General features: G+C 36.5%; 2 protein-coding genes across 2 annotated transcripts in view; both read right to left on the bottom strand.

Annotated features, from left to right (window-relative positions):
- The window catches only part of LOC145679747 (uncharacterized), a 101,753-nt gene extending 87,951 nt beyond the window's left edge, over positions 1-13,802 (bottom strand). The window contains exon 1 of the mRNA XM_081750305.1: positions 13,647-13,802. The gene's annotated coding sequence lies outside the window, so the exon portion shown is untranslated. The remainder of the gene's footprint in view (positions 1-13,646) is intronic.
- Positions 3,550-5,068, bottom strand: LOC145679746 (uncharacterized). Its single transcript, XM_081750304.1, has 2 exons — positions 3,771-5,068; positions 3,550-3,669 (listed from the first exon to the last, which is right to left on the bottom strand). The coding sequence occupies exon 1, from the start codon at positions 4,986-4,988 to the stop codon at positions 4,059-4,061; it is 930 nt and encodes a 309-aa protein (XP_081606430.1). The 5' UTR covers positions 4,989-5,068; the 3' UTR covers positions 3,550-3,669; positions 3,771-4,058.
- Positions 13,803-15,172: the final 1,370 nt, after the last annotated feature.

The raw sequence follows: 15,172 nt of genomic DNA, 5'->3' as shown, positions 1-15,172 counted from the left end.
CGGATTAACACTATTAACAACGTCGACCGAAATAATCTGACTAATTGCCTGTTCCAGAATACTACAATTGAGATATTCTCCCATATGTATAGGATATGAGCTAGAGATACCCATCGTTAAAGTTTGCGATTATTTGGTAATATACTAACAGATTAACGTCATTAATGAGCTCAATCGAGATAATCGTTCTAGCTATTCGTTGCAAAAAATAATTAAAGAATTCGCTAAAAGTTAACGATATGGGCTATAGATGCCACAGTTAAAGTCGAAGATAAGCCCTAATACATCAACAAATTGGTTCAATTGCCGAACTCGATCCAAGTAATTGCACTAGCTATCTGTTGCAAAAGTAGAATTTGAAAATTCGCTTACCTGCGTGGGATATGGACTAGGGTCAAGTGGGTAACTGTGAAACAGAAAAATTGGGGGTATTCTGAAACCCCCTGTTTTCCCAGAGCTCTGTGACTTTGAAATCTCAAAAAATATACCGGTATGACAATGCAGTAAATTTATTGCTACATTTATTGTATACATATATCTCAAAAATATCTGAAATATGACAGTTTTTGAGAGAAAAATATATAATCTGAAATGTCTATGTATAATCTGAAAATATCAATTTTTTAACGAAAAAAAATATTTTTTATTGCAAAACTTTTGTTATACCTCTTATATCAAATGCCTCGCTAACTAATTAAATCTATATTATTGTAGGCGATGTTTCGGGCTTTTCAGACCATATAAGTAATGTGTGAGATGATGCATGGTGGAGGGGAAACATGGGTCAAAAGTCAAGGGAATATTATGAAACACAGTGTTGGGCCATTGTGAAACACTATCTGGGGCCATTGTGAAGCATGATAACATTTTAAATATATGAAGGACTGCACACTAACTATGATGTTTCAGTGCCAGTATGTTGTAAAGCGTCCAAGAATAAACAATAGAAGGTTCATCACTGTTTGAACAGGGACGAAGAATGTATTGCTGAAGCTTGCTGAAGAATGTTTGCTTGAATGTGTGAACAATGTATGTACTAATAACATTTCTAGTGCCATAAGAACTAATTAAAACATGATTTAATACAATTAAAATACTTATGTAGTTGATATATATTTATATTCGTAACTTTAACACGTTTTGATTTGTATATATTTAATGCTTTCTTCTCTGATGGTGTGCTTAGGTATTTATTATAAGTCATTGCTTCTTTACTAACTTACCAACTATTATAGAAAAAAAAGCTTTAAAGGAACACATTATGTGTTTTACTATTTTAGCACTTCATTTAATAATAGGGTCATTTTTCTGTTGTGAGTTTAAATTTATTAATTATATAGAAAGGAAAACAGTTTAATTTTTATCTTATGATAATGAAATTCATATAAGCATGCAAAACCAATTTTCTCTCATAATTGAAGAATAAACCTTCTCAAAGCACGAATAGTATAAAGAAATGGAAGTTTTCTATTTTAAAAGAGACCAGTAGCTAAAATTGAATATATTATACGTCCAGTGCTATAAACTACCCTTTGACCTACAACAAAAGGAGTAGTAGGCCCCCGCGTATGGCCGAATGACTCATCCTCACTCTCTTTTACGACCGGGATTTTTGAACTTCGTTCCCTTTTACGGCTAAGATGAGTGCTTTGGTACCTCGATTCTGATTGGCTGAGAGAGGTCACGTGACGTTAGGCCCCGCCCACGCGGGAAATTCAAATTTTCAGGTCACGTGGTATGATGACCTGCGGGGAAATCCCTCACTAATTTGTTCCCTTTTACGGGTAAGATGTGTGATTCTGATTGGTTGATAGCTGTCACGTGATTTTAGACCCTGCGATATTTGAAATTCGTTCCCTTTTACGGGTAAGATGAGTGTTTATGATTGGCTGATAGAGGTCACGTGATCTTAGGCCCTAGGATTTTTAAAATTCGTTCCCTTTTATGGGTAAGATGAGTCCTTTGGTACCTCGATTCTGATTGGCCGACAGAGGTTACATGATCTTAGATCCGCCACACGGTGAACAGGTCACATGGTATGACGTCATGTTTTACCCTTGCGGGGAAATCCATCACTAATTCGTTTCCTTTTACGGGTAAGATAAGTGCTTTGGTACCTTGATTCTGATTGGATGATAGAGATCACGTGATTTTAGGTCCTAGGATTTTTGAAATTAGGGTGTCCTTTCTGATGTATACTTTGGTATCTCGATTCTGATTGGCTGAGAGAAGTCACGTGACGTTAGGCCCCGCCCACGCGGGAAATTCAAACTTTCAGGTCACGTGGTATGACGTCATGAGTCACCCCGACCTCACCCTGGATTTTTGAAATTTGTTCCCTTTTACGGGTAAGATGTGTGATTCTGATTGGTTGATAGCTGTCACGTGATTTTAGACCCTGCGATATTTGAAAATTCGTTCCCTTTTACGGGTAAGATGAATCCTTTGGTACCCCAATGCTAGAGGTCACGTGATCTTAAGCCCTGGGATTTTTAAAATTCGTTCCCTTTTTATGGGTAAGATGAGTCCTTTGGTACCTCGATTCTGATTGGCCGACAGAGGTCACATGATCTTAGACCCCCCACACACCCCATGAGTGAAATATAGAGCAATATGTCGGTGATCACCCTAGACCTGGTTTTTTTTTAATGGTTATCCTTAAAGTTCCCATGAAGGGTTCAACCTCCTCCTTAAATAACCCTTTTTTTGGTATCATGATATTGTACTGAAGTTTACCTTAAATATTATCGTTCTCTTTGACAGATAAGATGATTACCAGCTTTCTTACCTTGATGGAGATCCTGTCCTTGAATTAGTAGCCTATGTCTCTGGAAGTAACAATGGTGAAAGAGGGGTGTCGCTTGTAGATTTCTTATAACACATTGTTGTGAGTTTAAGCGATTTTTTAAACGCTCAGTAAGCGCTTCAATTATGGAAACAGTGTTGCCAGATTTTTTCTTACCGAATCTGCTCCGGTTCTTTTCGAAACGGTTCCGCAGAGTGCAAGAAATTTTAAACGAAAAAATTTTTCGAACTAAAAAATTTCAAAACTAAAAAATTTTCAAACAAAAAATTTTCGAACTAAAAAATTTTGAAACAAAAATTTCAAAAAAATTCGAACTAAAAAATTTAAACTAAAAACTTTCGAACTAAATTTTCAAATCAAAAAATTTTCGAACCCAAAAAAATCGAACTAAAAAAAATTAAAAATTTTTCGAAAAAATATTTTAAACTAAAAACTTTCGAACTAAATTTTCAAATCAAAATTTTTCGAACTAAAAATTTTAAAAAAATTTCGAACCAATTTTTAAAAATAAGTTTCGTACTAAAGATGTAAACCACATTTGAAAATTTTCAAATTAAAAATTTTTTCGAACTAAATTAAAAATCAAATTTTGGACACTAAAAAATTCTTTAATTATTTTTCGAACAAAATCATGTAAACCAAATCTTGAATATATTTTTCACCTTAAATTTTCAAGATTACCATGATTTGAAAACAAGTGTTCAGGGTTTCAAGAAATAATAAAACATATTTTTTTTCAACTTGTTGTATTTTAACGAAAAGTATGTGCTCTTCCTATACATGTTTATTAACATAATAAATACAGGATCTAGTTTAATGAATATGTTGGACGCGTCATCATCTTCGAATCTTGTAGCCGTATCCTGGAAAGAAAAAGAAGAAACGATGGATTAATTTAAGAATTTCTTTTTTTTCTGAAACAATAAAAATGAGTCAATATTGATAAGAGAGAAATAAAACTTACTCGTAAATGATGGATCTGTTTAGGTTCATCTTCCTCCTCGGGTACAGGATCACTGCATTTTTTTTTCACCGATGGATGTTTACGAACTTTTTCTGGGTACTGCATTTTTCTTGGTGTTGCAGCTTTATGGTCAAGGTTCCTCCTTGGATACGAGATGACTGCATTTCTTCCACTGATGGTGTTGGTGGTGATTTATGAACTCTTGTGGGTACTTCATTTTCTTCTTGGTGTTGCTGCTTTGTGGTTAAGGAGTGGAAAAAAAGGAAAAGGAAAAAAGAAATGGCGGCCTTATTGGGTATTTACAGTTTTTTCTTCTTCATCTTCTTTTTCCAGTTCCATCTTCTGTTTTTTAACGTACCCGTACGGAACCGTATCATAAGAATTGATTTCTTTAAATCGACGTTTTGTGTACTGGATACTGTACATTTTTTCTTCCTTTCGTGTGACGATGGTATGGTCTTTGGTCCTGCATATCTTATGGGGGATAGTGATGGTGACTTGTCCACGGCATTGATTTGTAATCATTTCTTTTAGCGTATTGAAATTTAATTGTTGTCCTGCATTGTAATTTAATGTAAATCCTCTAATTTTGCATATGTAACTGGTGACGTTGGTATCCGGATTGTATATTTCTAGGCTGTAATTTTTTGGTCCTCCACTGACAAATGTTTTGATGTATGCTCGTGGTCCGTAAGACTCCATCTCATTCGATAAGCATCCCAAGTACGTTGAAGGTTCAATGGTTGGCTCCCCGGGCTTCTCCGTAAATATCACAGAATCCGTGTCGAAATATAAAACACGTTCCTGCAACATTTCCAGGTACTTGTACAGTTCCAGACGTGCCTGACATGTTGTAAATGCACCTAACACGACATTGGTGTTTCGGTTTTGAACAGGCACATGTTCATTGTACTCCCAGAACGCATACAACATCGTATCATTGATGGGTACAATTTGATGGAGTTTAATGTCGGGGGAAGTGAGTTTTTCATAAAATTCTTCCGGCCGATCAATAATTGTGGTCTGGCTAAAGTTTGATCTTTGGCAAAGCTTTCCCCATAATGAGTTCAAACAGAGCTTAGATAAACTTCTTCGTGCAGGATTATTTTCAATTTTGGACCGATCCAATGCAATACCTTCACGCTCCAGGACGGTTTGTATGAATTTTGATTTGTCTTCTTCGGTCACACAGGAACTAGGCCAGCCAGACGCTTCCATTTTTGATTTTAAAAATGTATTGATATATTCCGTGAACAAGCCACCTGTTTTCGTGATGGGATCATATTGTTCAATGTCATAGTCCCAAATTTCAAAAATTTCCACCGGTTGATATCCTAATTCTACTGCTTTCTGGATTTCATATGATACCCATGTTCCAGTGAGGCACCGCTCCTGATCATTGTGCGTACACGTTGTTGTAGGGTCTGGGTTCATTTCTTCGGCACACGCAGCACACAGTGGAAAGAGTAGTTTCTTGTTACATCGGTAAGGCAGGAGACCATGATAAAGATGGCGACTTGGTAATATCGTCATTTTGATTAGACCATTGACTTTATTTATTGGTGGTATATTTTCATCACCCTGTAGATAAATTCGTGGATGGCCTACCGGGTATTTAGCACACTTATTTACATAAGGATAAAGCGAGACAATATCGTAATATTTTATTACTTCCCCCGCTTTTTCATCGACTTGGTGGTACAATTTCACGCAATTGGTCCTTCCTCCAAAAAAACTATCTCTTGGATTTAATGGTCTGCGGTTCATGTACGGGTGATTCTTCAGATACGTCGCCATTGCAGGATTTTGTTTTAAGAACTGATTAAATTCGCACTCCCACATTTCATGTACAATGTACCCCAATTCACGCAGTCTTGCATTTTTGCGTTGCGTTCGTTCATAACGGAATTCCATGGTGTCTTCTGGATTGTTGTAGATGGGCTGATTACGGCCTGTAGTAAAACATACTTTACACCCGTGGTAAAAGCAGCCGGCATGCTCGTAGACGTGCTCCTCTAACGTCTCAGGATCTTGGTAGTAACCATCAACATGGAATCCCGCAATAAACACTTCTTTTTGTCGGGCCGCATGTAAGATTTGTTTTCCTTCGGTTTTTTCAATGTAGGCCAGCCATTGCATTGCAGCGATCGATTGGGTACTTCTCCATCGATAGCCATGTGCCGGTAGAATTCCTATGGTGTTGGGTTTAAGGAAATTCCGGCGGAATACTAAATTGGAAGCACTGGCAATCGTGATCGTCTCCAAGAAGGGATTCACTTTGGTTTCTGTTTCAAATGACGTCATAAACGAAACGCATGCTTGTCGCAGTACATTGACATCTTGAATACAATACTTGAGAATTTCTTTCTGGAAATCAAACGTATCATTACGATGATCGTTGTACCACTGCATGAACTTGTTTCTGTCTTCGACGGCCATTTCATCTGCACCATAATACTTCGTTTCTGGAAGTGGTCCAATATACGATTGATTCTCCTTGGTGTTGAAGAAATGCGGGAAGTAGCCTTTGGTTGCGGGTAAATTGAACGCTTTTGACAATTTACTTAATGCCATAGGCAAGAAGTTCAACGAGTCAATGAACGTCAGATTATTCAAGGTTAAACTCAGTATCTTGGTCCCATTTAATATGACGTCAGGTCTCCATTGGCATTGTTCTACCATAGCCTTTAGGATGAAATGTCCATCGTATCCCTTAGAGTTGTGCGCGACACAGAAAATCCTATTTATATTGGGACGCCGTTCCCGCAAGTACTGGAGAAAATCATAAACTGGATCCTCTCCTTGGAAAATATGCTGGCGCTGACCACACGTACTGCAAGACTGCTGGATATTATCGTTTTCAACACATGCATAACATACTTGTTCTGCAACCAATAAATTTGGAATGTGTACATACGTATTATCGCCAATATTCGTGTCCTGCATAGATTCTATATCATAGAATATCAACAAGGCTTTCTTTGCGTGCATGAGTGAAGGAACACCAGGTTTCAAGCATTGGCGATCAGGAAGCATAAAACATTGATGCGATCCCGGAACAATCTTCTTACAAACATTGCAAAAGATCTCATTACAATCATGATGTCGTTGTCCACTTCGTACAAAGGAATATACTCTGTAACATCTAGTACATTGCTTCACCATTTTGCATACAGGTTCCCCTTGATGATATGGAGCATTACGATGATTGTTAAAACATTCTTCGCCGTAAAATTGACGATTGCAGTCGTTGCATAATATCGGTGTTTGAGTCTTGTCGCATAGAGGTCTCTGTAGACATTTGGAGCATGTTACAGGACAATTTTTCACATGTTCATTACGTTTACTATACTTTTTATGGCACGCCTCACAGTAGAACTTGGTTGCAAAACAAGCAGTTAAGGATTGGATGATGTCAAAATGACCAGCCAAACAAATCAAATTTATGGGAGTGCGATTTTCGTCGTTGGGCCCCTCGTACATGATATCACGGCCTGTGAAACTGGTATACACAGTAATTTTATATTCTTTAAGGTATGCCTGGAATTGTCGTATTTCATTTACACTGGCACCATGATCCAAATTGACTCTTGCATTTGCACATAGCGCATCGACTTCTTGATCCACAACATATTTCGATTGACGCTTATACTGCTTATAACGTTGCACATCTACATTCTTGTATGCCTTCAGGCCAATAGCAATAACAAGGGCGTACGCCAGGCACCTTGAGTCTTGATTTTGTACACGTACAATCCCTCGTTTGCAACGTAACAATTCTTCATTTTGAAGTACTCCTTGCCGCAAACCACCACCATAGCCACGTGGAATATCGACACGATGAAAATGCACGGTGAATGGCTCGTGCAGGAGAAATGCATTGTTACTTTGTAACACTCTTTCAAAGGAGGCCCACATCGTTTCCAGTGTCAAGTTTCGGGCTTGGCGAAAACTCACCCAAAATGGTTTATTCGTGTTGCGTGGCGATATTACTGATAAACCAACCATCGCCTCATCGTCGACATTGGCTAACAAATGGTCCAGCATTGCTTGGAAACTGTTATGTACATACTGTATGATATCGGTTCCTACGGGCGGTGCGTTGAATTGAACTTCGAGCATTCTGCCTTCAATGTTAAATCGTCTATAATGACGAGTGATTTCATTGCGAACAGTAAAACCCGATTCGGCCATGGTTAATGAAAGGAGAAAACAAACAAACAGGTACAATTACGGTAAAACAAATATGTAATGGGAAAAAGGAATTGAGCAGCGTGAATTTACTACAAAAGAAAAGAAGAAAGAAAAATCTTAATCACTTGATAACATTCATGATAAATTCTTAACTAAACAATTCATGTAAAGGTCCTGAGTTTGATTCCTGGCGGTGACGTTCAGAATCTCATTATGAAAGCATATGTACTAGAAATCAAAGTTTTTTTAAAAAATAATTATGTTACTGAAATGCGTGTTTTATTGCTGTCAAACTCGAGAGCACTACATCGGCATTTAACTGACCTACCATTCTATAGTGATAAAAAGAATGCATGAAATGAATGAATGTTTCATCAGTGCTGAGATGTGATAAAGCACGCGTCAGCATTTTTTTTTTTTCACTCACAACGACCTTTAAATGATGCGTTTGCAAGTTGAAGAGATTCATCGAGCATTAACGATACACATACGTAATTGTCGAAACAAAATCTGTATAGCGTATTTTTTTATTATTATTGTGACTAAGCGGTTAGCGTACATGGTTCGGACGTGGAAGGTCCTGGTTCAAGCCTCGGTGGGTTTGCTTTCCACGTCAGGGGCATGTCAAGCGAGGCTATATGAGACGTGGACCTACTGATTAACGTGGAATCCGAACCACATGAGCTCCCGCCGGGAATCGAACCCTGGTCTCCCACGCCAAAGGCGCGTATGCTAACCGCTTAGCCCAGGAAATCATAACATTCATGATAAATTCTTAACTAAGCAATTCATGTAAAGGTCCTGAGTTTGATTCCCCTGGCGGTGACGTTCAGAATCTCATTATGAAAGCACATGTACTAGAAATCAAAGTTTTTTTAAAAATAATTATGTTACTGAAATGTGTGTTTTATTGCTGTAGCATGTAACTGACCTACCATTCTATAGTGATAAAAAAGAATGCATGAATGAATGAATGTTTCAACAGTACTGAGATGTGATAAAGTACGCGTAAGCATTTTTTCTACTCACAACGACCTTTAAATGATGCGTTTGCAAGTTGAAGAGATTCACCAACCGTTAACGTAACACATACGTAATTGTCAAAACAAAATCTGTATAGCGTAAATCTTTTTAACCACATATTCATGCACTCGTGGCTAAGTGGTTAGCGTACATGCTTCTAACGTGGAAGGTCCTGGTTCAATCCTCGGTGGGTTTGCTTTCCCACATCGGATCGCTGTCAAGTCTTTTCTGAAATTTAATATTCTCATGCGTTATCATACATTCTTTTCAAAACTAAGCTAAATGGTTGACGTACACGCCTCTGGCCTTGGTTCAATCCCGGGGCGGTTGCTCGAATATCACGTTAAGCTGAAGGGGTCGCTAATGCTTTTAAAGGGAATCGAACCATATTATTCTCAGACATAGTTTCTAAAATTTTCTAATGCATTCTTTTCAAAACTAAGCGCACACATTTTTCTGGCCATGGTTCAATTCCCGACGGGAGTTCACATTCAACATTAAGCTGAAGGGACGCTAAACCATATCATTTATCGTGCTTACTTTTAATGTGTGGAGGTTCCTGATTCGTACTCCCACTTTCCCATTCCACTAATTTCTTCATAGTCTAAATATTTCGTACTAAAAGTAAAACAGTGTATTCGTGATCCGCCCACAAATGATTTTCGAATCTTGGGTGACAAATAAAATCTCACTGAACTTACCTCAATTCAATGAATAAAAAGTCGGTGCAATGAAGCTTAAATGAAAACACTTTTAAAAGGAGATCTTCTTCACTCGCTAGTTGAGAGCGATGTAGGATTTGAAAAATGAAATTTAGATTTTTATTTAGGTCGCTGCGAAAACGATGTCACCGTCAGCCAATCAGAAACGAGGAAATTTATAAAATGACATCACAACGAACCAATCAAAACGCTCGCTGCTTTTGTCATGAATCACGAACCAAAACGATGTGTAACAATCGATCGTGACGTCATTCACGTTTCTCAATAGTTACAACATCTAGTATCGCAATTTCGATGCCAATTCCCTTCTGCCAGGATCATGTCACTACATGTCGTAACTGTGACGACATTTCATTTTCCTCATATTCCATACGAGAATGTCAATGTTTGCTTTTTTTCCATGAATCATGCTGACACGTTCGTAGTAAAACAAAAGTAATGCGATCCGCTGACGTTTGCATTTTTCAATCATATGTGCTTCTATGTCGTCACACAAAGAAGTCTATCAGCATTTTATTTTAATCCACGTTACACTGTCAGATTTATTTTCTTAAAGTATATGTGTATCCTTTTCAAGGACCATGGTTCGAAACCCACCAAGCATAATTAAATCCGAATTCATTCATAGCTAAGCGGTTAGGATACACATCTTTGGTTTGAAAGACCTGAGTTCGATTCCTGGAGAAACATTTCTTAGGATTTTTCTAAACTTGGTTTCAATTTCTAGTTCGAAAATTTTAAAAGTTTAGTTCGATAAAAAGTTTGATTTGCGAAGCGTTACACTGTCAGATTTATTTTCTTAAAGTATATGTGTATCCTTTTCAAGGACCATGGTTCGAAACCCACCAAGATCGATTAAAACCGAATTCATTTAAGCGGTTAGCATACACATCTTTGGTTTGAAAGACCTGAGTTCGATTCCTGAAAAACATTTCTTAGGATTTTTTCTTAAACCTTGTTTAAATTTCTAGTTCGAAAATTTTAAAAGTTTAGTTCGATAAAAAGTTTGATTTGAAAATTTTTAGATGTGATTTACATCTTTAGTTCGAAACTTTTGTTTTTAAAAAATGTTTTAGTTCGACAAAATTTTGTTTCAATTTTTTTAGTTCGAAATTTTTTTGGGTTCGAAAATTTTTTGTTTGAAACTTTTTTTTTGTTTCAAAATTTTTAGTTCGAAAATTTTTTTGTTTGAAAATTTTTTAGTTTTGAAATTTTTTAGTTCGAAAAAATTTTTAGTTTAAAATTTCTTGCACTCTGCGGAACCGTTTCGAAAAGAATCGGAGCAGTTTAGGTAAAAAAATCTGGCAACACTGTTTCCATTAATGAAGCGCTTACTGAGCAATAAATCGCTTAAACTCACAACAATGTGTTATAAGAAATCTACAAGCAACACCCCTCTTTCATCATTGTTACTTCCAGAGACATAGGCTACTAATTCAAGGACAGGATCTCCATCAAGGTAAGAAAGCTGGTAATCATCTTATCTGTCAAAGAGAACGATAATATTTAAGGTAAACTTCAGTACAATATCATGATACCAAAAAAAGGGTTATTTAAGGAGGAGGTTGAACCTTCATGGGAACTTTAAGGATAACCATTAAAAAAAAACCAGGTCTAGGGTGATCACCGACATATTGCTCTATATTTCACTCATGGGGTGTGTGGGGGGTCTAAGATCATGTGACCTCTGTCGGCCAATCAGAATCGAGGTACCAAAGGACTCATCTTACCCATAAAAGGGAACGAATTTTAAAAATCCTAGGGCCTAAGATCACGTGACCTCTATCAGCCAATCATAAACACTCATCTTACCCGTAAAAGGGAACGAATTTCAAATATCGCAGGGTCTAAAATCACGTGACAGCTATCAACCAATCAGAATCACACATCTTACCCGTAAAAGGGAACAAATTAGTGAGGGATTTCCCCGCAGGTCATCATACCACGTGACCTGAAAATTTGAATTTCCCGCGTGGGCGGGGCCTAACGTCACGTGACCTCTCTCAGCCAATCAGAATCGAGGTACCAAAGCACTCATCTTAGCCGTAAAAGGGAACGAAGTTCAAAAATCCCGGTCGTAAAAGAGAGTGAGGATGAGTCATTCGGCCATACGCGGGGGCCTACTACTAAAGGTCTATGAAAGAGTATGTAAACAACGATTCATCTAACGGAATCTTCTTATTCTCGGCTCTTATTCTTGGAGGTCAAAATTTTATTCAGTTTTAAGTCACAGTGTGGATAGCTGGAAATAATCAGGAGTGACAATGAATGCATTGTCTATTGGATTTGTAAGTATTAAAAACTATTTTCTAACTATGTCCAAATGTATTATATCTATTTCACTTTAGCAAGATGCTCAATATCATAGCTAATCAGGTTTTCTCCTGATGTTGCCTGAATTGTAAATTCCATATGATTACAGTGGTAATGTTTTGGGATCAGATAATGTTTTGAATTAATCATGACCGGTCAATGAGTAAAGAAAGAAAATTGTTTGGTGTAAGGAAATTTACATATTCCATATATCACCTAACAATCAGTTAATTTGATCCACTGTAATACCAGCAATTAACAAATTAGATACTTTCTCAATTATTCAAGTTATTAATATTTATTCATGTCCATCTTTACAATTATTTAATTTGCATGTATCAATGTCAAGCTGTATCCAAATGTTATACAATACACGACATTTCGGTTTAACAATAGGGCCTCAAAGCCTTTACCATCTTCTTTCTGTATATGAATCTTATTTATCTGTAATAATTAAATATCCAATCTGCTTGTAACTAAATTGTAATAGTGTTAAACAGATCCGGATTTTATTTCGTGAAGCGCATCGTTCAGATTCAACGTTAAGTGGTGGTATAGGCTAGAGAGCTGACACGGCACAAGTTCCCTCTTCAGCACAGGGGTATCGAAGATAGACTATACTTACATGCAATAGGCTATGTTTCACTTGTGAACCCTGATATTACGTCGTCTTTTTAATAATTTATGCATCATAAAACAAAAGTATTATATAGTTATTTCAAAGAACTTGCCTCCCAGAATCTTTATCTATCCCTATATAAGTTTTCATTAAATTAATTATATGTATATCTCGTGATTGAAATTCTTGAGCTCACACTCGTTAGCGTATGTTTTAAAATTTATCATCTGTGGGTGCAAATAGAGGTCGTTAACTTTTTTTTTTAAATTTCACTGAGTTCTTGATTAGCCAAATTGCTAGCGCGTGTCACTGCAGTGTGCGTGCTTGCTAGTTTTATTCCCGATGAAAAGAGTAAAGAATTTTTGGTGTTGACTCAGCATGGTGAGGCAGTTGGAGATTTGCCTTAATTAGGATGTAGCAAACTATGGTCAAGAAAGACAGAAATAATGACTTCTGGAAGGTGATGTGTTGACCTACCACCATTCAGTTAAACGTGTGTCTTCTGGATGGCCATAGGTCTTCATGAACTTCAAATGTAATTACTATTTATTTGTTAGCTAATTTCATTAGTATTTCAATACAACGTAACTAAAAAGTAAAACTGAATTGACTTCTTTATTATTTGTCCCTCTTGAAATTCGCTTCACTTCTGCGTACTGAAATACTAAATTTCGAGTCCTGGTAAAAATATTTGTTTAGGTCATATAGGCTTGGTGCTGGGAAGGGACATTTCACTCAAAATAAATAAATAAATAAATAAATAAATAAATAAAAAAAATACAATTTAAAGAATTCGATAAATAATTGTTTGTTAATATTTACATCGACGAAAAGTTGTTTGATCATCCTAATTACAACTACAAAGAAAATTAATGTGAATAGTCTAAATTTTTTGCATTATCTTCTTACTAGTATTTTTTGTAATATTTTCGTGCACGACAAATTTTCACATCATAAAAGAGGAAATTAAATTCTGTACTTTCTACTACCACAGTTTAAAATTACCTTATCATTTTCAGTCGAGCATTCCTCTTCCTTCCCGTTTCCTCTTTTTCGCCGTCGATTGTATTCTTAAATTGTCGAGAGAGAGGGAGAGAGAAACAATGCAGTTGAGTTCGTTGCTGCTGCCTGTTGCTATATCGATCTTTGTTTGGTTAATGAGTTTCCAAGGCCTGCCTGGTGTGTGTCCATGAGAGGATGCTCACTAAATGAGAGATAGATAGAAGCAAAAGAACGAATACATTCGCGTGCAGAGTTAGCGAAGTAGAGTGGGAATCTGAATCCAATACAGATTTCCACACTGACAACTGTCTGCCTGTTGCTGTTGGATGGCTTCTAACACTGACTCTTTCTGGGTGTTGGGGGCTTCCTATTCGTTTAGAAATTGGATTATCGTCTTCTCCCTCTTTATCTCTTGTGTGTATTTAATGCTGATCCATCATTTTAAGGCCTTGCGTCTTTTTGGTTTTTCTTCTCTCAAAGAAAAAGGAAATTATAGAACGCAGTATTTGAGAATTACGTTTCGAATTAACTTCTCATCACAATTCATGAGATCACGGATGAGAAACCAAAAATCAAAGTTGAATACAACTCCAAGATGTACTCTTAATGAAGTTGGCACACACAAATGTAAATTACACCAAACGATTTCGTTCATTTATGTTCTATCGTGTTTTGAAGAGTAACTTTCCTTTAGGGCTAAAGGCGATGCCAACAGTCACAAATATAAGGATTTCTGGAAGAAATAACATGCGGGGAAAAGGCCCTTTAGGTTAAAGGAAATGCTGGCAAATAGAAATAAATGAGAGCAAAATTATTAATAATTGAGTGATACAATAAGAGCAAATAAGAATAACTCCAACAAAAATTACACTCAAAATATGGGTAACATTTTCTTTCTTTAATTTGTAGCGAAAAAATGTATTTTGTTTTACCTATGTGACATCACTCAGGAGAAGCCACTGTGCTCAATATATTTCCACGGAAGTCTTCAATTTATATAGGTCTATCGGTCTCGAGATCTCAAGTTAATAGTATTGGAAACGTACGCATAGCAAAGGATAAATACATTGATCATAGTGATGCCCACGAAACGAGATGAGAAATAACATTTTCTTTTCTCGTCTCAATTTTGGAAGATTTCTTTCTTGCCTCGTCACGATTTTTTCTTTGTTTCTCGTTTTGTAAATTTATGCACAAAATTTATGTCCTAATTTTTTCTTAATTTTCTTCTAGGTGTTACCAGATTTCTTCCATGTCACGAGAAGACCATGAAAAGTGTGATATAACAACATTAAACAATATTTATTGTTGGGGTATATATTGAAATGGTTTTTGTATCTTTAAACATTAATAAGTGCTCTTCATTCTGTCCGTAGAATCACTTAACCGATTTACATCTTTTATATATATACAATGTAATGTACTAAAACAATGTTTGAGATATAAGATTTAGGTGAGCTAGAGATCTACAGGAGATTCGTAGAAATTCGTCGTCTCGTCTCGTCTCGAAATTGAAATTCGAATTATCA

The sequence above is a fragment of the Thermobia domestica genome, chromosome 2, assembly GCF_964235325.1.
Source record: "Thermobia domestica chromosome 2, izTheDome1.hap1.1, whole genome shotgun sequence".
NCBI classification, from domain to species: domain Eukaryota; kingdom Metazoa; phylum Arthropoda; class Insecta; order Zygentoma; family Lepismatidae; genus Thermobia; species Thermobia domestica.
The sequence above is the reverse complement of the archived record's forward strand: the minus strand, read 5'-3'. Positions and strand labels throughout refer to the sequence as shown.